Source organism: Panthera onca, chromosome E2, assembly GCF_046562875.1.
Source record: "Panthera onca isolate mPanOnc1 chromosome E2, mPanOnc1 haplotype 2, whole genome shotgun sequence".
Taxonomy (NCBI): Eukaryota; Metazoa; Chordata; class Mammalia; order Carnivora; family Felidae; genus Panthera; species Panthera onca.
The window spans coordinates 49,369,613-49,394,793 of NC_138353.1; the positions used below are offsets into that span (position 1 = coordinate 49,369,613).

General features: G+C 57.1%; 3 protein-coding genes across 6 annotated transcripts in view; 2 read left to right on the plus strand and 1 right to left on the minus strand.

Annotated features, from left to right (window-relative positions):
* Positions 1-4,258: 4,258 nt before the first annotated feature.
* On the plus strand, positions 4,259-9,664 carry LOC132690139 (chymotrypsinogen 2). Of its 2 annotated transcripts, none has more exons than XM_060650129.2 (7): positions 4,259-4,630; positions 7,357-7,460; positions 7,575-7,654; positions 7,997-8,075; positions 8,360-8,540; positions 8,627-8,760; positions 9,408-9,664. In XM_060650129.2, the coding sequence occupies exons 1-7, from the start codon at positions 4,324-4,326 to the stop codon at positions 9,567-9,569; spliced, it is 1,047 nt and encodes a 348-aa protein (XP_060506112.1). In that variant the 5' UTR covers positions 4,259-4,323; the 3' UTR covers positions 9,570-9,664. The 2 variants fall into 2 exon arrangements, with proteins under 2 accessions (XP_060506112.1, XP_060506113.1); XM_060650130.2 differs by lacking the exon at positions 4,259-4,630 and adding an exon at positions 6,584-6,698 and having other exon boundaries at positions 9,408-9,656.
* A 420-nt stretch (positions 9,665-10,084) lies between these two features.
* Positions 10,085-14,744, plus strand: LOC132691320 (chymotrypsinogen B-like). The gene is made up of 7 exons (XM_060652755.2): positions 10,085-10,136; positions 10,935-11,038; positions 11,125-11,204; positions 11,571-11,649; positions 12,079-12,259; positions 13,350-13,483; positions 13,833-14,744. The coding sequence occupies exons 1-7, from the start codon at positions 10,085-10,087 to the stop codon at positions 13,992-13,994; spliced, it is 792 nt and encodes a 263-aa protein (XP_060508738.1). The 3' UTR covers positions 13,995-14,744.
* Positions 14,745-14,898: 154 nt separating this feature from the next.
* BCAR1 (BCAR1 scaffold protein, Cas family member) overlaps positions 14,899-25,181 on the minus strand; it is a 37,691-nt gene continuing 27,408 nt past the window's right edge. For all 3 annotated transcript variants that reach the window (XM_060650118.2, XM_060650120.2, XM_060650119.2), the window contains 5 exons: positions 22,780-22,941; positions 22,492-22,608; positions 20,231-21,328; positions 19,045-19,134; positions 14,899-15,881 (listed from right to left, as the gene is read on the minus strand). In XM_060650118.2, the coding sequence (XP_060506101.1) occupies positions 15,369-15,881; positions 19,045-19,134; positions 20,231-21,328; positions 22,492-22,608; positions 22,780-22,941 (1,980 nt within the window). In that variant the 3' untranslated portion in view covers positions 14,899-15,368. The remainder of the gene's footprint in view (positions 15,882-19,044; positions 19,135-20,230; positions 21,329-22,491; positions 22,609-22,779; positions 22,942-25,181) is intronic.

Below are 25,181 nucleotides of genomic sequence, written 5' to 3' on the forward strand. Positions count from 1 at the left end.
CTGCGAGGTGTTTCCAAAAGGCCAGCGTCCACTGGGTGTGGCCGCTCCCTTGACCTTACCGGAAGGGGCCACGAGGATGCTCAGACGCTGACCAGGCTCCTCTGCCTCAAACGGTCCTCAGCCGGGCTGTGGTTTGAAGCCCGAGACAGGCTGACCCTGCCCAGAGATGCCACTAGGAATACCAACCAGGTCTGTACAGGCACCAGGGCCACCTCGCCGGCAACTTAAAGTGGACGTCAACTGTAAGACAACTCTGAATCTCAAAAAAACGAAAATGTGAAAATCATTTGTCTTAGAAACGAGTAGGCTGGGGTGCCTGGGTGGCTCAGTCGGCTAAGCGTCTGACTCCTGAATTCAGCTCAGGTCATGATCTCACGGTTCCTGGGTTCGAGCCCTGTGTTGGGCTCGGCACTGACATCACAGAGCCTGCTTGGGATTCTTGCCCTCTCTCTCTGCCCTTCCCCACCCACGCTCACACTCTCTCAAAATAAATAAATAAATTTAAAAAACTGATCAAATATGTTCAATGAGACAAACATATGTTGGGTGAGCCCAAAAAGTGGGTGAGTGCCATTCCGTGCAGGCCCCCAGCATCAGGCTCCCTGGCTACGTTCGGGGGGTTGCCGGCCTCGTGGGTTCTGAGCCCAGTGGGGAGTTTGCACCTGGCCGCTGAGCCCCTCGTCTGGTTTTCCAGCTCACCATCCTGACAACACTGTGAGCCTCTTAAGAAACTCGTTCTCCCCTTAAGTCCACAGAGTTTTGTTTTGCTGGTGACTGAGAATCTTGACTTGCACAAAAAGCCACAGCTTTTGAATTGTGGGATGCCAGGCTGTTCCATTTCAAATGCCTAAGTCCTGCAGGAATCAAGGCATAAGATATGTGCCATTAAAAAAAAAAAAAGAAAGAAAGAAAGACAAGGGGAGCCTGGGTGGCTCGGTTAAGTATCCGACTTCGGCTCAGGTCATGATCTCACAGTTCATGAGTTCGAGCCCCACATCGGGCTCTGTGCTGACAGTTCGGAGTCTGCGTTAATTCGCTCTCTCACTCAATCTCTCGCTCTCTCTCTCTCTCTGTTCCTCGTAGCTCACATTCTGTGTCTCTCAAAAATAAATAAACAGTTAAAAAAAAGAAAAAAAGATGAAAGAATCAGTTTCCATTTTTCTCATCTCAGAGGAAATACTTTCCCTGGTTGGCAGTCAGTGACGGTAGCCTAGCAAAACCTAGTCCCCCATTCTTTCAAATTTTATTGGAGATAGAGAAGGCTCAGCTAAAATGCTTCCTTTCCTGACCCCCTTGCAGCTAGAGGTGGCCTGGAGAGACAGCTCTGCTAATGACTTGTAAGGAGACGCCACTGGATGGGGCTACTGGGAAGACTTTTTAAAATGGAACAGATTCTGTTGGCATTGTTTTTTTGCCCTTTTCGCTCCCTCTTCTTTTCCTGCCTGAATGCAGACGTGATGCTTGGAGGTTCAGCAGCCATCTTGGAGCCACGAGGAAGATGCCTCGGGCTTTGAGTTGCCACATCAGCCTCGGACCTTCTCCCTTGAGAATTCTTGTTAAATGAGAAAATAAATGTCTACTTCGCTTAAGCTATAGTTTTTCAGGTGTTTATATTTCACAGCTGAACACAATGCCAGTACGTGCCCGGCAGTTTGAAATATATGACAGTTCCCCCCACCTCCAAACACTAACTTAAGATGCCCTGAGCTAGAGGAGAAAGGAGTGTTCAGGGTGCATCTCTGACAACAGGCTTGAGATCCTGCCCACAGCCATCTTCTGTTCCTTACTCTGCCATGGCTGGGGGGAAAAAATGATAGGAAAACAAGGGAGTTTAAGGCCGGGCCTTTGTCTTACTGCCTCTGACCAACCTTAGACATGCACCTCCAATCCCATCTGAGGGCCGCCTGTGAAGACTGGGAGGCTGGACCCTGCAGAGCGCCCCGAGCCTAGCACAGCAGAGGAAGCAGCCAGAAGTCTCCCAGGGTCCCGCAAGAGTGCGGCAGTGGCTGAGAAAGAAGCCTAGCCCTCGGGAGGCCTCGGGACAGGGCAGAGAAAGGGCCAGCTGCAGCCACGAGATGCAGGTTCCTCGGCAACCAGCGGTGTGGACACCTGAGGAGAACCAGCTCCCCTCTGTACGTCTGGGTTCACTGCCAGCCGAGGATGACAGTAGTTACGCTCCATGGGCTGAGATTTGGTTTCAGGCTCCTGAGAAAATAAATGATCAAAATAGAAATGACGCGGGGCACCTGGGTGGCTCAGGGCAAGCAGTGTCTGACTTTAGCTCAGGGCACGATCTCGCGGATCGTGGGTTTGAGCCTCGCATCCGGCTCTGTGCTGACAGCAAAGAGGGCCGCTTTGGATCCTGTCTCCTTCTCTCTCTGCCCCTCCCCCACTCGCACTCTCTCAAAAATAAATAAACATTAAAAAAAATAGAAAACAGGGGCACCTTGGTGGCTCAGTCAGTTAAGCATCTGACTCCGGCTTGGGTCATGATCTCGCAGGTCATGGGTTCAAGCCCCGCGTTGGGCTCTGTGTGGACAGCTCCGCCTGCTTTGGGTTCTGTGTCTCCCTCTCCCTGCCCCTCCCCTACCTGCACTCTGTCTCTGTCTCTCTCTCTCTCTCTCTCTCTCAAAAATAAGTAAACATTAAAACAAGTTTTTAAAAAGAAAAGAAACAATGTTCTCTAATAGAAAAACTTAAAACCTTACATTTTTCACATGCCTGTGTGTAGGGCTGAGAGTCACCTCAGTACAAGGAACGAAAAAGAGGGCTGGGATGGGGAAGAGGCAACAGCCCAAACTTCCAGGTGGGAGAACGGCGCATGCATTGTGGGGTGAGGGAACTACCAACAGAGGCAAGAACACAAGTGAATCATAAAACCATTTGCCTGAGTGAAAGAATCCAGATGCAAAGACAGGAGCTTCCACTTATGTAAATTTCTACAACAGGCAAAACTAATCTATGGGGAAAGAAATAGTTACAGTGGTTGCTGGTTGCCTCAGGAGAGGGGTAGTTGGAAAGAGGCGTGAGGGAACTTTCTGGGGTGACGGCATTAATTTACATCTTGGTTGTGGTGTCTGTGACACTATGGTGTGCGCCTGCATGTATGTATATATATATAAATTCATTCTGCTGTTTACTTAAGATCTGTGGATTTCATCATGTGTAAATTATACTTCAGTGTATCTTATTTTTAATAAAAAAGAGAGTTCGGATTTGACTCCTTACGAGGCAGGACTTCAAGAAGGAAGTTCACCTAAGGAAACTGACATCTGAGTTCTGGCCTCGAGCAATGCCCTAGTGTTAGAGTTGGCAACCATGGGAGGACGCTTGCGTAATGCTCACCTCCCCCCACCCCGTCCACGCCGACAGGACCGGGATCCCTGGCACAACCCCCACCCGAGGCCAAATCCCAGGAGGTAGCTGGGCAGAGACTGGCTCAGGGCCCCCAGCAAAGCTCTTCCCCTCAACACAGGCTGCCTGGGAAAGAGCTGTCCCCATCACGTTTGCTCCCAGGGCGCACAGGGATCGGGTCGTCTCCTGAATACATTTCAGTGAGTTACACCTTTCCCCGGGCTTGCTTCAGCACTGCCCGCTAAACACACTAGACGCTGCCTGCTTGCAACGAGGTAACAAGCGCAGAGTTACGACTTTCTCAGATGGCAGACAACCCGCAAGCAAAGCCGTACCTTCTCCCTGGGAGTGTGCACGAGCGCGGACGGGTGCACTCCAGGGGCTTAGGAAGCAGGGTTCCAAACCCCTGGCTGGGAAGTTAGAAATATTAACGAAAAATGCAAGGAAAATATTCGTTACCGTAAACTTGATTGGCTGAACAACTTCTGGGCGCAGACACCCGTCGTCTTGTCCTGGGACGCCGACGAGAGGCCGTAGCCGAGGCCGAGCTGCGCCCGTGAGGAGGCGCTCTGCGCGCAGGCGCGGAGGAGTCTTGGCGTCGTAAGGCAGGGAAGGGCGCAGGCAAAGGGGTCCCTCGTGTGGGTCTGGGGTCGCGGCGGGGCGGGGTGGAGGGCCCGGGCCCCGCCCCAGTGAACCTCTGGCCCCGCCCCCGGCAGGAGTGGGCGCAGGTGCGGGCTCGCCCTCCCCGCCTCCACCTGCAGCTGCGCGCTTTCTCAGACCTCTCAGGGCGCGCGAGCGGCGCGGGGGGGTGGGGCGCGGGCGGGCAGTCTGTTCCCAAGGCCTCAGCCACCTGCTGGCTCGGGCCGTCCTGGCCCCGCCCCCGCCACTCTGCCCCTCCCCCTCTCGGGTCCCGCTACACCCGCGGTCGCTGCCACTGCGCCTCAGGGGACGACCGCTGCGGCTCCACAGATGGAACAACTCACCGGGGGCCGCAGCATCAGGGCCAGCCTCTCCCGACAGTGCCTCCACCTGGGCCTTCCTTCCTCGGTCGCCCCCCTCGGCCTCTCAGCCCTGGCCCCCTGCCTTGTGGGCTCATCGGTGCCCTTTGACCTCCTCCGGGCGACCACCTGCGACATTAGGCACACTTTGCCCTTTGCTCTGTGTCCAGCTCAGGCGTGGACACAGCCTCCAAGCTTTGCTTGGCGCACTCCCGCATGCTCCCGTGACTTAAATGTCCGGGCGTGGGTGAGGCCCTCCTGCCTCGGTATTAATAATGGTAAGGTTTGTGAGATCGAGCACCCCCCGAGCCCGGAGGGGGCTCTGTGCTGATGGATCCGATTCGGATCCACTGCTCCCCTCGCTCTCTGCCCCTCCCCCCCACTCACTTTCTCTCTCTTAAAAATAAATCGGCATTTAACAAAATCTTTTTAGAATGATAAGGATATGAGGCACCTGAGTGGCTCAGTCCGTTAAGTATCCAACTTCAGCTCAGGTCACGATCTCAAGGGTTGGTGGGTTTGAGCCCCACATCCGGCTTTGTGCTGACGGTACTGAGCCTGCTTCAGATTCTGTGTCTCCCTCTCTCTCTCTGCCCCTGCCCGACTTGCACTCTCACTCTCTCAATGATAAATAAACATTTAAAATTTTTTGTTTTAAATGATAATTCCTTAACTGGTGGAATGTACATTTTACTTTTTTTTTTTTTTTTTTTTAACTTAAACTCTCCAACTCCTCCCCATGGAAGCTTGCTAAAGCAGGAGAAATTTGTTTCTTTTCTTTTGTTCCAGTTGACTAGGGGCCTGGGCCTGGTAAGCGTGGGTTGTAAGGAAGAACAGGCTTGCTCAGGTAGCATGGTCTCATAGAAGGGGCCACCCCGCCCCCTGCAACCCATTTTGTGCCTTGCCTTCCCACCTGATATAGTGTGGCCATCCCTTGCTGTCATGGGACAGTCTTCTAGAACGTGGGAAGGGCACCAACAGGCAATGCAGGAAGGAGTTCAGAGGACCAGCGAGTATGGATGATTTTGTGTTAGGCCTGGTCCTGGCTCAAGATGGGTCATGCCCTTTCATACTGTGGGATCCACACTATAAGCATCCCCCATTTTACATGCTTAGAAACAAAACCGGAGAGGGCAGGTAACCTGCCCAAGTCTCCACAGCTCTTTGGTGCTGAAATGTGTGCCGTGGAGCACGCTACGGTCATCGATGCGATGGAAGTTAAAAACAGCCCTGAGATACCATTTTCCTTGTGTGTTTCGCGGGGCTTCGCTGTGCCTGGCAGCCTCACCTTCAGATTTCTCCTCTTCCAGTTTCCCTGGTGCTGAGAAAGGGCCCCACTGCCCACCCTGTCGGCCAAGCCAGAAACAGGCCTCCTGCCTGCCTCCCCACGCCCCCATTTCCTGCCTGACCGGCCTCTACCAGCTCTCACTGGGTCCAGTCTTGCCCCAGATGCCACATGCTCCATTCCAGAAGCCCATGGGGACTAAGTGACCCAGCCTCACGTGAACGGGCAGTGGGCGGCTTGCTCTTCTGAGGCGCACTGCACACAGGCCACGTGACCTCCCCAGCTGTGGAACAGAAGGAACCTTCACTGAGACTTCTTGACCACCCCCCAAGACCAGGGTAGCATCCTCAGCCCCCTGGCCAGACGCCCCTTTGTCCTCCCTACTTGATCACACTGCCCAGGTTTCTGTTTTGTTCTGTTTTCTTTTGTTTTGTTTTTAGGGAGGTGGGTGCAGAGGGAAGGAAAAGAGAATCTTAAGCAGGCTCTGTGCTGAGCACAGAGCCTGAGGCGGGGCTCAATCCCATGACCCTGGGATCATGACCTGAGCCAAAATCAACAGTCGGATGCTCAACTGACCGAGCCACCCCAGAGCCCCTGCCCAGGGGTTTTGAATAACTAACAGACCAGATAAATTACTTGTCCAAGTTTCTCCAGCCTATGAGACAATAGGCTGGGGCTCAAACCCTGCCAGGCCTGGCCCTGGCCCTCATGAAACAGGGCATAGAGGAGGAAGCCCAAGCTTCCTGAGCCCTTCCCTGTGGCTGTGGGTCGAGGGCCACCTTGTTTGGTCCCACCTTCGCCCTTGACCCAGACCCAAGCTCAACCATGGGCCGCAGCTGCTGCCATCCCAGGCCCTGATGCCAGGCCTGCTCTGGCACATCCTGCCTACTCGGGCACACGCCCAGGAAAGGGATTGTCACCTCAAGGTTTTCCGATAACAGCCTGGTACACAGGGATATAATGGGGAGCTCCCAAGGCAGGGACCCTATGTCTCCTTGACCACGGCACCATGGCCTTCCTCTGGCTCCTCTCCTGCTGCGCCCTCCTGGGCACAGCCTTCGGTGAGTTCGGGGCAAGCAGAGGCCAGGAGGGATGTTTCCGCTCCCCTCCAGCCCCCGAGACCAGAAGGGGCAGCTGGGTCCCTGCTCCCAGTTCGGCCGAGCACTGTGGTGTGACCCCAGCGGGTCTCTCTCCCGCTCTGAGCCTCACCGGCCCCATCGCCACAATGGGGATGCTGGGAGGACTGGGCCAGACCAGTCAGTGTGAGGCCCCCAGGGGGAGGTGGGCCTTCCTGGGGCTGACTGAGGCCTCACGCCCAGTGCAAGGGCTCGGGAGGACGGGTCCGGAGGCAGCAAAAACTCTGAACAGCTAGTGGCTCCCCAACAGACTCAAATGGTGAGCAGGCAGGTGTGGGCGCCTTGGGGCCTGTGAGCCCAGCACTTGACAGCTTGTGTTCACTTGGTGCTTCCTATGTGCCAGGAACACAGCAAGTTCCTGCCTTGCCTGCTCGCGCTTTTCTGAATGGTAAAGCGAGGCAGCGATGGGGCTGGGTTCAAACCCACAGAGCCCAGCCTCCGGCCCGTGCTTGAGTACGGCCACCACCTCCCCGCCAGCCTGTTGGGCTTGTCTGGGCTGAAGCACAAGTCAGGTTGAGTTGTCCCTGGGGGGTTTCCGGGACGCCCTTGGCCTCCATCCCTCACCTCATACCCCCACCCTCAGGCTGCGGGGTCCCCGCCATCCAACCTGTGCTGAGTGGCCTGTCCAGGATCGTCAATGGCGAGGACGCTGTCCCGGGCTCCTGGCCCTGGCAGGTGTCCCTGCAGGTGAGGGGGGATTTCTGCGCACGAGTGGGGGACACACTGGGGTATTGGGCCAGCTGGGGTCAGGCTGGGGGCTGCTGGTGTCCAGCCAGCACTGACCTCTCCATCTTCCTCCAGGACAGCACCGGCTTCCACTTCTGCGGGGGCTCCCTCATCAGCGAGGACTGGGTGGTCACTGCTGCCCACTGTGGTGTCAGGTGAGGGCCCAGGGTCCCCAGGAAACACCTTGGTGGGGGGAAGACTCCCGGCGGTGAGGGCCAGACCTTTAACTCCTCGTTCCTCAGTTTCCTTATTTGGACTGTGTCGAAAACCCAAGTCCTGCTGGTCTCCCAAAGGCTACTGGGAAGGAAACACACACACAGCAGGCTCTAGGGCAGTTTGTTTCGGGGGCAATTATTGAGATTTTGAGCTCCCGTCTCTGTGATCAACAACTTTGAGCAGATGCACAAAGGTATATGCGCACACGTATGCACTCGGCACCCCCGCACGGCCCCAGCACCTCACGGCAGGAACCCCCTCCTTTCTCTGGCCCTCTCCAGAACCACCCACCAGGTCGTGGCCGGGGAGTTTGACCAGGGCTCAGATGCTGAGGACATCCAGGTGCTGAAGATTGCCAAGGTATGGTGGCCCCCGGAGGCCAGGTGGGGCGGCCCTCCAGAGTGTGCAGCCCTGAAAACCCCCCCGCTGCTCTCGACCTCCCCAGTGGTCCACCGTGAGGGGGCAGAGCAGAAAGCAGGGCGTTCGAGGTCTGCACTTCGGTCCTGGGCCTGGCCTCAGGCTCCTGGGGCCACAGAAAGGCCTGCCAAGTTGAACAGGCCATTGTCCAGAGAGAAGCACTGAGGTGATTTGGGGGAGCCTGGGACCCTGGTTCAGCTCTGTGTCAGCCTCTGCCCTCCCCATAGGTTTTCAAGAACCCCAAGTTCAACATGTTCACCATCAACAATGACATTACCCTGCTGAAGCTGGCCACGCCTGCCCGCCTCTCCCAGACTGTGTCCCCCGTGTGCCTGCCCAATGCCAATGACGACTTTCCCGCTGGGACCCTGTGTGCAACCACGGGCTGGGGCCTGACCAAACACACCAGTGAGTGACCTCTAGCCGGGCGGGTGGGAGGTGGGGGCTGCCGAGCGGGCACCTGCAGGTGCTGACCCCCTGCCCTGCCCTTCTAGACGCCCAAACCCCTGACAGGCTGCAGCAGGCGGCGCTGCCCCTCCTGTCCAACACCGAATGCCAGAAGTTCTGGGGCAACAAGATCACCAATCTCATGGTCTGCGCTGGGGCTAGCGGCGTTTCCTCCTGCATGGTATGGTCTACTGGACTCACCCAGCACCCCCTTCCCTCCCAGCATGGGGCGGATTCAGGCCAAAGCCCAGGCCAAGGGGCTTGGCCAGAGAGAGGAGATGGAAATAACACATAGGGCCCCTTTTGAAGGCTTGACATGCTCTTTCTGGAATTCCTGCCTGAGCAGTTGTAAAAACTGATGATCTCAACAGAGGGATGCAGAGCAAGGGCCTCTGGTCTCGAAACTGCCATATTGCAAAATTCCATTGACATCATCAATGTCTGAACAAATGCCATCCCCTGGATTAGTGCAGTGTACAACCTGGGCAGCAGAATGTAGTGGCCCAGAGGGCTCTGGAAGGAATCGGGCAGCCCTCCCTCCCTCACGGTGGCTCCATAGCCAGGCCAGCACCACCCATGCTTCCTTCCTGTCAAGCAAACCAGCTTTATCGGGCCTCTATTATAGGACCCCAGCTGATGGCCCAGACATTCAGGGGCACAGATCACAGACGGAGCTACTGAAGCTTCTTTCATAATCCCTCCAATATGCACGTGCCGGGCGTCTACTGGCCGTGAGGCCCCGGAATGGTCTCTGGAACAATGTCCAGGGGTCCCTGGCCCAGGCCACCTGGTGGCCAGATCCAAGCCGCTTTCTCTCTCCTCCTGCAGGGCGACTCTGGTGGCCCCCTGGTCTGCCAGAAGGATGGAGCCTGGACCCTGGTGGGCATCGTGTCCTGGGGCAGCAACACCTGCTCCACCTCTAGGCCCGGCGTGTACGCCCGCGTCACCAAGCTCATGCCCTGGGTACAGCAGATCCTGGAAGCCAACTGAGCCGTCGGCCCCACCGTGACCTCCCTGCTGACCTGCTCCCACAGAGTCAATAAACCAATAAAAGACACACTGATGATGGTGTCTCCTGTGTTGGGGCCTCTGAGTCCTCCTTCTCCCGAACTTGGGTCTTCACTGGGTCAGGTACCAGAGGGGCCCCAGAGAGGCCCCCCTTTAGTCTTCCTCCCCAGAGAGTGGCCAGGAAGGGCGCAGGTAGATGATGTGAGATCTGGGCCCCCCCGCCCGGCAGGCACGGCGGCCCCGGGGGTGGGCAGGGAGCGGGCCGCGGGGGGGATGAGCCCTGCTGCTGGCTGCACACACCTGTGGTCCCAGGGAACCTTCCCAGGAGCAGCCCCCCGGGGCCGACTCTTTCCCAGGCCCGGGCAGGAGCCAGGTGCTTCTGAACCCAAGGACTCACGATAAGGGAGGGATGGCGAGGCGCGTCGCAATTGGTGGGCCAGGGGAATATAACGGGGGTCCTTCGGGCAGACCCCATCCCACCTCCTGAGTGGAACACCATGGCCCTTCTCCCGGTTGTCCTTGGCTTCCTCCTCTTTGGCAGCAGTTCTGGTGAGTGCAAGGTTCCGGTGGGCCCGGCAGCCCCGGACCAAGCCTCTCCCACTCCCCGGCCCCCACCGCCGGAAGCTGGGAACCGGAGGACCAAGTCCCCACACGTCTAACCGCCCGCGGGGGCCGGGCCCCCGCCCACCCCTCTCAGCCTCTCTGGGCGCCTCTCCTCGGCTCCCCACTCCTCCTCCCCCTGGAGGTCCATCGGGCCCCTCAGACTCAACCAGACAGGTTGGACCTGCCTCGTTTTGGCCTTGTCCACCCGCTCAAAAGCCGGGGTTCGTCCGGGCTCCTCCACACCTGCCCCCGAGCCGTAGGAGCTCTGCCTCAAGAATGTCTCCCACGCCCATCCCTTTGGCCCCGCCCCCCGGTCCTCTGGACGTGGGCAGCCTCTCGGGTCTATGCTGCCCTGAGCAGGGTAACTCTCTGACCCCAGCCTGCCCCTGCTGCAGACCCAGGGGCCCTGAGAACAACAGCGACTCCAGCAGGACATACCGGCCCCCACGCCCCGGGACCCTGGGGTCAGCAGGGGAGGGACGCTCCTCTCAGGACACACAGTGGACACCCAGCCTTCTGGCTCCAGGCCCCGCCCAACTCCAGATGCCCTCAGCCTCAAGGACCCTCCACAAGGACACCTGGGGCAGCTGCTGGCTGGGTGACAAGGGGCCGGCTGCCCTGCACTGGCCAAAGCTCTGGGTGCTAGGTTGCCACCTAGGTTCCAGAGGCCTGGAAGTGCCAGGCTCTATCCCTGGCCCCCCTGGGACACCATCCGCTGACCGGCTGCCGTGTCCCTGCCCCCAGGCTGTGGGGTCCCTGCCATCCACCCTGAGCTGAGTGGCCTGTCCCGGATCGTCAATGGAGAGGATGCGGTCCCCAGCTCCTGGCCCTGGCAGGTGTCCCTGCAGGTGAGAGGGAAGCTGAGGAGAGGTGGGTTAGACGGGGAGGGGTCAGGCGTGAGGGGGAAGGCTGACTGTTTCACCTCTCTCCCCAGACTCGCTCTGGCTTCCACTTCTGCGGGGGCTCCCTCATCAGCCAGCACTGGGTCGTCACTGCTGCCCACTGCAGGGTCAGGTGAGGCCTGCGTGGGGGCAGTGGGGACGCCCTGGCTGTCAGGGAATGACGGTCACTCCTTGCCCTTTCCCACCCCTGCCCAGCCACCCACTAGGCTTCCAGGGAATGAAGCCTGGCAGGAAGGGTCTGAGACAGATGGCAGGTGGGGACAAAGCTGCTGCTATCCGCCCTCCCCCCCGGAGAAAATCCCCACCCTCATGCCCCCCACCACCTCAGGCCCCAGCCTGTTCCACGAGAGCTGGTCTAGTCCTGTGCCTCCACCTTACAGACGGGGCAACTGAGGCCCAGAGGCCCCCGTGGGAGTGAGGGGCCCAGAAAGGGCTTCCCTCACCTGGGTACCCTCTGCTGCCTCCTCTCTCTCTCCAGGAAGAGCCACCGTGTGGTGGCTGGGGTGTCTGATCACGGCTCTGACGAGGAGGCTGTCCAGGTGTTGAGGATCACTGAGGTACCGCCAGGCAGGCCGGCTGAGGAGGGTGGGGCGGTAAGGCCATGGCAGGGCTGCCCCTGGGCGCCAGGGATGGGTGAGGACCGTGGCGGGCAGGGTGTGTGGGCAAAGAGGACCCCAGCCAGTCGGCTCAGGCCTCACCCACCAAAGCCTTCTTCCCTTCTTTCCCAAGTAAGAAGACTCCTATTCAAACACTGAAGTTTGGCTCATTGTAGAAAAGCACAAAAATAGAAAAAACTAAATATCACCAACGTGTCAAGGGCCATTTTCCCACCAGTTTCCAGAGATTTTGTCCGTGCAGCCCCATCTGTGTTCGCTCTCAACAAGGGCCCCTTGGCACTGAGCCCTCTCCTGGCCTGAGGTCCCTCCCGTCCATGAGATCGGCCATCCTCCCGTGAGGACTGCCCAGCCCCCATGGCGTCTCCACAGGTGTTTGAATACCCACTGTGGGACCAGGTTTCGGGCCGCAACGACATCGCCCTGCTGAAGCTGGCCACACCGGCCCTCCTCTCGACAACCGCGTCCCCCGTCTGCCTGCCCAGTGCCAACACCAGCTTCCCTGCCGGCTCCCTCTGCGCCACCACCGGCTGGGGCAAGACCCGGTATAACTGTGAGTGTCCTTGCAGGGGCTTTTCAGAAGGGAGACTCATTCGGCTTTTATGGTATAAATTCCAAGCACATAAATTCCAAGTCATATATCTTTCATTTTTTCTTTTTAAGCATTTTTAAAAATGTTTATTTTTGAGACAGAGGATGAGTGGGGGAGGGGCAGAGAGCGAGGGAGACACAGAATCCTTAGCAGGCCCAGGCTCTGAGCTGTCAGCACAGAGCCCGATGTGGGGCTCAAACCCATGAACCGTGAGATCATGTCCTGAGCTGAAGGGGATGCTTAACTGACTGAGCCCTTCAGGCCCTCCTTTCCGTTTCTTTACTTAAAACCCTCTTAATGAAAGAATCAAAGAATAAAGATGAGCTTAAATACTGCACACTTGAAGACGAAGTTGCTGAAGAAACGCCCAAGTACCAGCAGGTGGCACTCTCACTACGTTGCAACGAGGTCCCCACGGTCGGGTTTCCAGCCTGGACTCCTCTCCAGACTTGAGGCGGGCGCTTGTGTCAAGCTCGCCGTGAAGTCTGGGCCGGGAGTCAGATGTCCCGGTGTGGTTCGGGGCCCTGAGAGTCCGGCTGGGTCTCCCCTCCCCCCGCTGCTCCCTCTGCTGACGATCTTCCTCCGGGGCCCCGGGTGCTCCTGCCCAGGCCCCGGCTCACCCTCTGGTCCTTGAGCGGGACGGAGGCGGCCAGGAAAGGGCAGCAGGAGGACGGTGCTCCCCCATCTGCCACCCAGAGCGGCGGGTCCCCAGCAGGGGCCCCGTGAAAAGGACGTCAGCCCCCTTCCCCGGAGGGGAGGCAGTGCCCCCCGCCCACCACACGGGCTGCCAGGGCAGGGCTCGCGTGAACAGCTGTGCTGGAAGCCATGTCACCACTGCCTGGTGTGGAATGGGAGAGGAAGGGGTCCCGCAGGGACTGACTGTTAGGTCTGAGGGAAGGTGGGGAGCTCCGTTTCCGAGGTCATGGTGATGGGGAAGGACTGGGAGCAGGCAGGGGGCAGGCAGGGTCTCCTCCACCCCGGGGTGGGCCGGCTGGGTGAGGGCTCCTGACCTCCGCTCCCCCGCCCGCCCCCGCCCCCTGTGTCCCTCCAGCCAACAAGACCCCCGACAAGCTGCAGCAGGCGGCCCTGCCCCTCCTGTCCAACGCCGACTGCAAGAAGTTCTGGGGCAGCAAGATCACGGACGTGATGATCTGCGCCGGGGCCAGCGGCGTCTCGTCCTGCATGGTAAGGCCTGGCCCCGCCCCGCCGGCCCCGCCCCCGCCCCGCCCCTGCTCGGGCCAGGGGGCTGCTCCTTTCTGCCGCGTCGGCTCCACCCCACCGGGCGGCCATGGTGCTGGGGGCCCCCACGCCAGCCAGCCGGGGGAGAGTGTCAGCCACGTGCCCCAGGCCCACCAGGAGTAGGCGACAGAGCTGGGCCTGCCACGTGGCCCAGATCGGAGAGCCTCCTGCCCAGTCTCTGCCCCCACACTTGTCATTTGTCTGCACAGAACCTGCGCGGGGGCAGGTCAGGGCGCACACCGGGGCCCCGGCATCCCGCTTCAGGCTTGTAAACAGGTCCTTTCTCCTCATGCAGGGCGACTCTGGCGGCCCCCTGGTCTGCCAGAAGGACGGAGCCTGGACCCTGGTGGGCATCGTGTCCTGGGGCAGCGACTGGTGTAACCCATTCTCACCGGGGGTGTACACCCGTGTCACCAAGTTTATTTCCTGGGTTCTTGGGGTTCTGGAGGCCAATTGAACCCCTGCCCCACCCCCACTTCCGCAAAACCCAAATAAAACCCTAGAGCAACTGCGTGCCTCTTCACTTCTGTGTCCTCGCCAGCGTGCTGAGCGGTGGGAGGCTGGCTGTCTTCACTGGGGTCCCCTCTGTGGAGTCCAAGAGGGCTGACAGACCCTACCCTTTCCTCACAGAGATGGGGAGACTGAGGCCCAAGTTCACATGCAGAACAGTCAGAGCTAGGAGCAGCACTCCCTGAATCCCTGGGCTCTTGTCTCACCTGGGGTGCCAGACATACTCGGAAAGGCTGGGGAGGCCACACGTGGACCCAGGGCAAGGGCCCTCTGGGCCCCCACACCCCAACTTGGAGGCCAAGTCTATGTGTATTTCAAAATAGACACTTGGGAAGAAGTTCCACAAGCTGATACTATGAGCTTCTAAGAGCAAAGTTCTAGGTGAGGTCTGTGAAAACGAGTTTATGTGGAATCCCCCAGCGGTGCCCTCGACCAATTCTGTGCCACAGTAAAGCCCACCTCGTCCCGGAGCTGCCTTGGACCCCACGCTGGCCCTCGCTCTGGCCGGGGGCCGTGGGACCTCACCGCGGGCTCCACACTCACCGAGCCTCTCCAGCCTCCAGCGCTGGGGTCAGAGAGCTTCTCTCCAGCAGCCCCAGCTCCCCAGGTCTCAGGACCATTGGCACACCTTGCAGAAGACCCCTGGGCTCACGCCCCTAGCCCAGCCCTGTTTCCCGGAGCCTTGGTTTCCTCTTGAAGGGACCCACTTTTTCTTTATTCTCCCGAGAGAGAACTGCCCATGGCATCACCACAAATCCGCTCCGTCGGCTGCTCCTCCCCTGCGGCATCTGAGATCAAGGACACACCTGCGCACACCCAGGGGCCCTCCTGCCTCTCACACCAGAGGCCGCTTTTCATTTTTAAACTTTTATTTAAATGTAGACTATTAGTCAAATGATTGGAAAATCAATAATGAAAAATAGTGTTTGGGTTCTTCTCCTGGTTACAGTGGCGCTTGCACTGTCGGGGGAACATGGCACTCCTGTGGGTCGAGGGTCAGCTCAAGGGAGCTCAAGGGGTCGTCTGAGGCCATGTGGGTGGGGGGGCCTGTGCGGCTGGCCTGGCCCCCAGGGTACTCAGGGAAGACCACCAGCTCCCTCCTCAGGCTCGGCTCCCGGGGGGTCCAGCTCTGCTTGGGCTCCTCCGAGGAGGCCCCGTCCCATATCCTGCCCCATCATAAATATGTACAAACCCCTGGACAGTCTGGGGCACCAGGCCCGGGCAGAGCTGGGGTGCCTGTCCCCGCGCCTGCAGCATGGCGACTCTCTCAGGGCGGGTGCCGCCCTCCTCCCCTGACCCCCACCTCTCTGGTCCCGTGCTCTCAGGCGGCGGCCAGCTGGCCCAAGACCCGGCGGAACTGCTGGGTGCTGTGCCCCAGCTCCTTGACCCGGTCCACCATGTCCTGGGCGGCGGCGGGTGACGGGTACTGCAGGGCGGCAGCCTTGGTGGTGGCGACGATGCCACGCAGGAGGTCACACAGCAGGTTGCTGTAGTGGGTCACCTGGCTGCGCACGTCGGCCGCCTTGGCCTGCCGTGACAGCGTGTCCCCGATGAACACCAGCTTGTGGGCGCTGAGGATGACGAACTTGCTGTGCGCCACGAAAATCTTGGGCGGCTGGTTGGTGGCCACGGCGGTGAAGAAGGCGTCCACGGCGTTGGTCAGGGTGGTCAGGTTTGCCTCGCACTGCTCCAGGTAAAAGAGCAGCAGCTGCCGGTCCGAGGGCCCCAGGCCGCCCGGCCGCCCTGGGGCCAGGGGCTGGGCTGCCGTCCAGTTGGCCAGGTCGTGGTCGATGGGCCGCGACACCTCCTGCTCCAGTCGCTCGAACTGCTTCAGCTGGGGCAGAGGGAGAGCACAGTGAGCATCGCAGCCACACGCACAAAGGAAACCCGCTATCTCTGCGCTACAGGCCGAGCACGGGTCCTCTCCAAGGAGCTTCTGCCCATCTCAGAAAGGTAGGATTCCATTTATAGAACAGTTTTGAAATGACAAAAGGATAGAAACGGAGAACAAATGAGCAGTTGTAGCGTTTGGGGACGCCAGTCTGTTGGTGTGGGTGCTGTTCCCTGCTGCCTTAGGACACAATCCTTGGGGGACACTGGGTGAAGGGCACACAGGACTGTTCTGTACTCTCTCTGCAACCTCCTACGAATCTATACGTACTTCAAAATGAGTTAAAAACAAACACACACTCACACACACACTCTCACACACATTTTGTCCTTAACATATACGTTGTAAAAAGATTCAAATACATTAAGCAGAAAAAAAAAAGGTGTCACCTGGAAACCCACGCACCCAGAAATAACCTCTGATAAAGTACAATTCTGGTAAATTATCTTTCTGTGACACGGGGCTCGATCCCATGACCCTGAGATCATGACCTGAGTCAAGATCAAGAGTTGGACGCTTAACCAATTGAGCCAACCAGATGCCCCTATAAATTATTTTTTACAACCAAACATTAACGTATTTACAGATGATATGATATAATGTCTCCAAAATAAATTGGGGGGAAGGGGTGCTAGATAACCAGGTTAGCTATTGTGCTGAGGGATTAGGGCTGGGTGAATGGTATCGGGACTGTCTTCTTTAATTTTATAAATATATTCAATTTCCCACAATAAAAACTTTAAACAAAAAAAGAAAGCGCTGGCTGGCTTAGCTGGTAGGACATGCGACTCTTGATCTCGGGGTTATAAGTTCGAGTCCCACATTGGGTGTAGAGATTACTTAAAAAAAAAAAGAAAAGAAAAAAGGTAGGTCATGGTATGTGTAAAACTTCAGAAAACAAAATTCACATAAAAAACTGGTGACTATTCTTCAAGATGTTTTCCTTTAAACATGAATATTCCTATTTCCTTTTTATTTTCTTATTTTTATTTCCTATTTCCTTTTTAATTGGTAGACTGGAAACACAGTACATGTGACTCAAGCACATGGGGTTTATGGGCACCAACTCACTATGCAATCGAAAATGTGCAAGTAACTTCTGATTTCTCAAAAACTTAACTACTCACTAATAGCCTACTGTTGACTGGAAGCATTACCAAGAACAAAACTAGTTGATTAACATGTATTTTACAAGTTACATGTATTATATACTGTATTCTTACAATAATAATTTTTTCAGTATTTCTAGGCTATGTGGTTCATCTGCAAGTTTTTTCAAATTGTTTTAAGTCTCCAAAATACTTTTCCAATATGTTTATTGAAATAAATCCAGGTGTAAGCGGATCTATGCAGTTCAAACCCCTGTTGTGCAAGATTCAACCGAATATATAGTATTTTATATTCTACTGTTAGCACCTAACAGTAGGTCACGTGCTTCATGTCAGTCATGACAGGCGGAGGGAAAGGGAAACTTCTACAACGGGCAGCCTCTGCCTTGGGAGTTATCAGCGTGGACTGACGTGTCCTTACCAGCGCTGGTTCTGCCCAGGGGACTAAGCGGCTGTGACCAGCTGTGCACAGATTCAGGGAAAGACGAGTTCTATTTTATCCAAGATTTCAAGGCTTAATTGGCTAAACCACCCTGGAACTGCCCTGTCCTAATATCTGAAACACTCGTACTTTCCTCCTCAGGCAGCAACCTGGTGAAACTCACCACTCGGCTCTCATATCCAGCGAGAAGCACACTCATTTTTAGTTTGAACTCTGCAGGGTCTTTCCTGTTTTCTGACAATTCTTAATAGCTACATACTGTTCTACTGTATGAATGTTTATATTTTATTTAATCAACCAATATTCCAATATTAGATATTTGGGGTGGGGGTTTCCAGATCTTTCACTGATGTGGAAACAGAGCAATCAACACCCATGTCCATACATTTTACCCGCCATATTACACTTGTGCTTTATGCTCCGGCCTAAGAGCTCTAGACCTTTAGAGTTTTTCATCTATACTCCTATCTCTTATTCTAGCTTCTAGTAATTTCTCTAAATGATCAAGCAGTTACATGAAGAGATTTATATTCAGCTCAGCACCGTTTACAGCAGTAATTCTGGGAATAACTGACACGTCCACCAACAAGGGACTGGATAAATAAATGCTGGAAGGGTCCAGAGAAAGATAAAGTACATGTTCATTTCTCTGATCAGTGGAGATTCCGTATATTATTAGGCAGACAGATGATGGATGGATAGAGAGATACCTAATAATTACCCTTGGTTCCTTTACTGAGTACATTATATGGGCCAGGCACTTCCTAAGAATTATACATTCTTTACTCACTCCTTACAATTACCTTGAGATGGATGTAACTATGATCCCCACTTCACAGCTGGGGAAACTGTGGCTTTGTGGGTCTCAGGACGGAGCCGGCTCTCACCTACACCATCCTTCCCCCTGACCGGTGGGGGGTGGGGGAATGGGTGGGAGGTGGAGGGGTGGAGCGAGGACAACTTTATGGGTGATGCTTCTGTGCTTATTTTGTGCTAGTCTATGTTTCAGTTTTTTATTATCTTCATAATCAGATAAAACTTCCTTATTTCTTTAAAAAAAAAAAATCCCTTTCCCACCCTCAGGAAATGATCCAAAGTATGAAGAAAATTCTATGTCTGCAGATAAGCACAGTAGTATCATTATACTCAGGGAAACTGGGTACAATGTAAACAGCCAACAATAATAGATGTTATGAGGCCTTTAAAAACAATTTATAAGGAAGGTTTGATGCCATGGAAAAACCTTGGGATAAAAAGAGATGTAACTATTCACAAAGTATCATCTCAAACACATGGACAGAGGTCACCCTAGGGGCAGGAGCGGGGCTTAAAACCAGCCCCATTGCACCACCAGTACCTCTGGGGCCTTTTCCCTGTCTTACACTTTTGTGTATGTGCTCCCTAAAAGGTCTACCATGATTACTCTCATAATAAATCACACACGAATCCAACAAACACACGGGGAGACAGTCACACAGTTGAGCGGGGCCTGGCTGGCTCACTGGCCCACGAGCAGCCCAAGCAGAGAGAAGCTGGCCAGCCTGGGGATCCTCACCTGCTGCAGCTCTAGCTGGCCCTTCCCCTGCCGCATGATGTTGCCTTTTTCCAGCAGTTCCTTCTGGGTCTTTTCAAACTCTTCCTTCCCCTGGAGACAAGACACAAGGACCGGGCTGAGCCACAAGCCCCCACAGGTCTGGCGGGGCACAGGGCAGGGAAGCCAGCCACCAGGTGGCGCTGCGAGCCAGGCCCAGGCTCACACTGCAGCCATCAGACTCAGAGTGGGGACAGTTTCCCAGGAGGCAGCTCTTGCGGCCTCTTTCACCTCCTCTAGCCCAGAAAAGGGCTGGGTACACTGCGTGTGGCCAGGTCATCCTCCCTGCCCCCGCTTCCACACCAGGAATCACATTCAAACCCCTCCCCTTGGCATACGGGGCCTGTTCATCCATCCCTGACCACCTGGCCTTGGCACCTGCTGCCTCTCAACCTGGAATGCTCCTTACCAGGGCACTCAGCTGGCACCCAGGTCTCTGCTCAGAGGCCTATCCCTACCCCATCTTCCCATCTTCTTGTTTTACTTATTACCCCACACCCGCAACTATCTCTGTCTTTGCTTATACTTCAGAATCCATCTCTTGAGACAGAACAGAGGCACTTCCCGCCCTGGTCACTGGAGAAGCCCAGCCCTGGCTGGTACTGCAGGACCCCTGATGACATGGCCAGGTCCATCCAAAGGGCAATAGGTAGGTAGAGGAATGGGTATGGAGCAGGGGGCATATAGCCTAGAAGGTCAAAGAGAGTGGGCACAAAGATGCCTCGTTGGCTCAGTCGGTTGAGTGTCCGACTCTTGATTTCAGCTCAGGTCATGATCCAGGGTTGTGAGATCAAGCCCCACGTCAGGCTCCACACTGAGTATGGACCCTGCTTGGGATTCCCTCAGTCTCTCTGTCTCTCTCTGTCTCTCTCTCCCTCTGTCTCTCTCTCCCTCTGCCCCTCTCTCCTGCTTATACACGCCGCCTCTAAAATAAAAAATAAAAAAATTTTAACAATAAAAATGAAAAAAAGAGAGTGGGCAAAGGGACTCACTGAGCCTCCTGGGGCCCAAATTTTCTTTTGGCCACAAAAGCCCTCCGTGTGGAGGGGATTAAGATCCCCATAACGGGTGGCAAAATTAGGGCCTGGAGGAGGCCAGAAGGCTTCCCCCAGGGAATCCTCTGGGGACACTGGGCAAGGCGGGCACCTACCTGTAGATGGACGTAGTCATAATCCTCCATCCAGCCCCCCTCACTGTTCTCATACTGCCCATCTGGCGAGTCCTGGGAGGTGAACTTAGGAGGTGAGGGCAGGGGCCGGGACTGGATGCTGCTGGCCTTGTCGATGGGGTTGGGGTGCAGGGAGCCGCCCCCCTCAGGCCCCGGGACAGGGGCCTTGGTCCGTCTGAAGAGCAGCGAGGCATTGCCATGCAGGAAGGAGGCCAGCTGCTTGGCGTCCTCGGGCACAGCCCGTGAGCAGGCCACCAGGCGGTCCAGGTCTTCGGGAGCGGCCCCCGGGCCTCCCCGGCCACCGTCAAGGGCCTGACCGTGGGCCACCAGCGTCTGGTACACATCCTCCATTTTCTGCAGCTGCCGGCCAAGCTTAGCGTGCAGCGTGCGGTCAGAAGTGTGGGCAGCGTTGCCTATGGCACCGCGGGCAAACTCCAGCAGCTCATGGACAGCCCCCTGGGCGGCGGCCACGGCGGCCCGCAGGTCCTGCACCGGCGGCTCCTGAGGCTCGGAGGCACCACGCCAGCCTCCACACGCGGGGATGCCGCCCGCCAGGTCCAGGAGGTGCGCCACGCTGGCACTCACGCCCTGCTGCAGCCGTGCCAGGGCCTCCACAGCCGCCTCCAGCTCCAGGGGCTCACGACCCGGCACCGCAGCCTCCAGGGAGGAGGCCGACTGGCTGCTGCGTGTGCTGCCCGTACTGGAGGCCGACAGGCGCTTGCCATCAGCAGGGGCCTCCCGCTCCGCCGGGGGCGGCACCGCGTACACGGTGTCATCAGCCGCGCCGCCATCGGACGCCTCTGGAGGAAGAAGCCGCTCACGGGGCACGTCATAGAGGGTGCCGGGACCGGGCCGTCGCAAGCCAGGGGGTACGTCATAGAGGTCAGGAGCGGGGGGCGGCACGTCATACACATCCTCAGCCGGCAGCGAGTCCGGAGGGGGTGCGGCGAGGACCAGCGGGTGGCGGGTTGGGTCAAAGGGCTTGGCCTTGGCAAAGGCGGGGGGCACGTCATAGGTCTCCTCACGCAGCAGTGGGCCGTCAGGCACATCCTTGCTCACCGACGGAGGAACGTCATACACCTGGGGGCACAGGAGCGGTCAAGGGTGCCCGCCCAACCCCTCCGGGAGCTGAGGATCAGCACCCAGTCACACATCCAGACACAGCACAGGTGCGCACGCGTGTCACGGTTCTTGTCCGCACAGGTTGTGGCTAAGAGCCCAATTCTGGAGCCAGACCTGAGTTCAAAATCCTGGCTCCACTGCTTACTAGCTGTGGGATGTAAGGCAGGTGACTCAATTTCCCTGTGCCTATCTGCTCAGCCAGAAGATGGGAGAACTCTTTCAAAGGTTTGTTGTGAGGATTACATGAGTTAATTCACTATGTAAGTATAAATACTTGGTGAGAGAACAGCGGTCATACTGCCACCACCACCATCACGGCCACCATGACCGTCACCATCATCACCACCACAACCGCTACATCATATCACCGCCACCACCTCACCCCATCATCAACATCACCCTCACCATCATCGCCACCACCGTCTTCATCATCACTACCACTACCACCACCATTTATGTATTCTCGACTCTGTGGCAGAAACTAGGAAGATTTGTGTTACATTTAGGATGACAACACCTTGGTTTACCCAGGACGGTCCTGGTTTATGCCCGATGCCCCTCATAATTACTAGTCCCCCTTTCACTCTTAGAAGTGTCTTGCTTTGGGGCGCCTGGGTGGCTCAGTCGGTTGAGCGTCCGACTTCGGCTCAGGTCATGATCTCACAGCTCGCGAGTTCGAGCCCCGTGGAGGGTTCTGCACTGACAGCTCAGAGCCTGGAGCCTGCTTCGGATTCTGTGTCTCCTTCTCTCTCTACTCCTAACCCACTCGCATTCTGTCTCTGTCTCTCTCAAAAATAAATAAACGTTTAAAAAAAAAAAGTGTCTTGCTTTGAATGATAAATTCTGTGGTCACCTTTCTAATATCCTGTGTGATCCTCTCAAGAACCTGCTAAAGACCTTACAAGTGGTCCTCTTGCCGACAAGTAAGCTGAAGCTCAAAGGAGCACTCAGTTTCTACTTCCGTCACAGAGCAAGGGACAGAGCTGGCGCCTGTTGTCACGTTTCTTGTTGCCTCTATCCCTGCAAACATGGGTCCCCACCCCACAAAACAGGCACACCCAAAACTCTTTATACAGATCAGGCCTCAGCCCATGAGGCCCCAGGATTCCCTGACTACTCACGGCATGGTGGTTGGACAACGGCAGGCCCTTCTCCACACTGGGGGGCACATCATATACATCCAACGATGGATCCCGGCCATTAGGACCCTTGACAGCCATGGGGGGCGTGTCATATACCTGAGACAGAAAAGTGCAGTGATATAGGTACTAGGGCCACCTGAGGGGATGAGAAGAGCAGAAACCACACAGCTCCTCCCCTAGGACCACCCCGGCCAAGGCAGAGAAAGCACGGCTCCCTGAGTGGGGCTGGGCTGAGGCCCTCACCCCGACCCCTACCCCAATACCTACCTCCTGGCCATACTGGCTGGGAAGCAGCCCCCGAACAGGGGGCACGTCGTAGATGTCCTGGGGCCCCGGGGCTAGCAGGTGGCGTGGGATGTCATACTCGTCCTGCTCTGGCTGGGAGGCCTCGAACACATAGCCCTGTCCCACACGGGTGGGTACCACCACCTGGGGGCAGATAGCCAACCGTCACCACCCTGTCACCTCCAGCCCAGAAACCAGCCTCTGGGACCCATCCTCTGGTCTTTGGGGAGACTCTACACCCCCATGAGGTGGGTGAAGTACACAGGGAGGGTGGGGGAGTTTCCAAAGGTGGGCTGGGAGGCCAGTCAGAGGCAAGGTTTTCTCATTCCTTTTACCTTTACCCTTTCTTCAAAGCACAAAGTGTTTGGGGAGCACTAGAACCCCCAGGGTTTATTTAGAGTCGTCTGGTTCTGGCCAGGAAATGTCAAGTAGTCTCTACAGGTGGATGACCTGGAAGGTTCCAGAGGAGCATACAAGTGGGCTTGACTGGGATGCCCCTGCCTCACAACACCTCCTAGCTGCACCCTCCTCAGAAAGGCTTCCAGTAAGGGGCTCTCTCGACTGCAGGACCAGCTTCTTGGCTCCAGGACGAAGAGAGGATAGTGCCAGGCTGTGCCCTCCTCTCGCTGGGCCCAGAGGTGGCCTGCAGGAGGTCCCAATAATTGGCGCCTGGGGCTCCCAGAAGGTGGTGGCCTGGAGAGCAGCAAGTGGTGCCCCTGTCGTCCTCATCAACCGAGCATATGCTGGGGAGATTCCTGAGGGCTGGGCCACCAAAGACTCCCAGACCATCAGGGCCAGTTCTGGGGCTATTCTGCAAAGTTGGGTGTGGGTGTGAGGGAGTGGCCAAGACTACAGCCAAGACCCCCGAGCTCCAATACACCACACCCACAGGGCCGCCAAGGCCACCACTAACCCGAAAAGAAGACCTTAATTAGGGGTCGTTGGCCCACAGAAGGGGCCAACACGTTCCCCTCTCTGGTACCCTTCCTTGGCCTGGCGTCCAGGACAGCAAACTGCTGAGAGCCCTTCACACCAGCCTCTTTCCCGGCAAGCACCCCGGCCATGCAGGCTGCAGGCGGCCCAGTGGGAGGGGCTGGCAGGATGGAACCCAGCTCAGGGCACGCCTCCCCCACAAGGCTCCCAGCTCAGCACTCTGGGACAGAAAGGCCTTTTGTTCCCTAATCAAAGGGGACGTCTGGAACAGAGTTGACTCAGGCCCTCCCCTCGGGCTCAATACCCCCCAGAACCCTGCAGACCATGCCTGGCCCCCAGTGCCCATGGCACTGACAGCCAGCTGTACACGCCCGTGTATCCTGGAGGGTACAGGCTTCACACGCAAGCGCTAGGTACTCCAGGAGCAGCAGAATACCCAAACCCTGGAGCGTGGGCACCGCGTGGGCACCGGCACTTTTCTCATCAGCCTGGGGCTTGGCAGAGCCTCCTGCTGATGCATCCTTCTGGCCCCCTCCCCAGCAGCACAGCCTCTCTGTGGAAGCGCCTCCACGGGGGTATTCCCCACCCACCCCACCCCACCCCACCCCACCCCACCCCCAGTGTGTCTGGGAGTAGAGCTGGCGGCCCTCCCCAGACTCATCTCCCTCCTTGAGCCCCAGACTTGAGTCTCCTCCAGAGCTATTTTTAGACGCTAGAACCTGCCAACAACAGGGCAGGCGGGGCTGGCGGGGGCTGGCGGGACGTGGCAGGTTGGCAGGGCCTTGAGGCAAGGCCCAAAGCGTCTCCAGGCCCTGCTGACTCCAGAAGGCAGATGGGGACCCCGCTCACTCCCACCGCAAGCCCCTACGGTGCCTCCTGAATGTAGAGAGAGCAGGGAGGGCAGGCGGAAGGGCTCTGGGGCCGGACCCCAGGCCCAGGCTATCGGCAGCTTGCCACTCCTGCAGCTGAGCTGGTGACAGTAAGCAGCTGTCCTGGCCAGCAAATGTTCTCTGCTAGAAAAAAACTGTAAGGCAGCCACTGGTGGGGAAAAGCTTGTTAGGGAAACCTACTCTCCAGAGAGCTGCTGAGCCTGCTAATCACAGTCTGCCCTGCTCTGCACCTGAGGCCCCATTAGCAGGACCCTGAGGCTGCCGGGGGTGGGTGACACAGCCAGAGCCCGGGAGGAGACACAGAACCCCAGACCCAAGACCCACGTGCTCTTGCGCATGCACACGCCAGCAGTGCAGGAGGCCAACACAGACGCAGAGAAAACACACACAGTACCCACAAAGACAGACCACAGAGCTAGGCAGGGCAGCCCCATCAGGGCATCTGCAGAGACGGGGGAGACGTGGAGCCAAAGAAGGCCCCGGAGATCCAATGGGAAAGGACACCACCACCTGCCGCATCCTGCTCGGGGCCCCACTCTCCAGGCAGCTTGGCTGCTGGTC

Bases quoted from the DNA above. Each gene is read 5' to 3' on its own strand.
- LOC132690139 (XM_060650129.2), top strand. From the start codon at position 4,324: ATGGAACAACTCACCGGGGGCCGCAGCATCAGGGCCAGCCTCTCCCGA. The intron at 7,461-7,574 runs GTGAGGGGGGAT...ATCTTCCTCCAG, and splicing joins CCTGGCAGGTGTCCCTGCAG to GACAGCACCGGCTTCCACTT. The intron at 8,761-9,407 runs GTATGGTCTACT...CTCCTCCTGCAG, and splicing joins GCGGCGTTTCCTCCTGCATG to GGCGACTCTGGTGGCCCCCT.
- LOC132691320 (XM_060652755.2), top strand. From the start codon at position 10,085: ATGGCCCTTCTCCCGGTTGTCCTTGGCTTCCTCCTCTTTGGCAGCAGT. The intron at 11,205-11,570 runs GTGAGGCCTGCG...CTCTCTCTCCAG, and splicing joins GCTGCCCACTGCAGGGTCAG to GAAGAGCCACCGTGTGGTGG. The intron at 11,650-12,078 runs GTACCGCCAGGC...GCGTCTCCACAG, and splicing joins AGGTGTTGAGGATCACTGAG to GTGTTTGAATACCCACTGTG.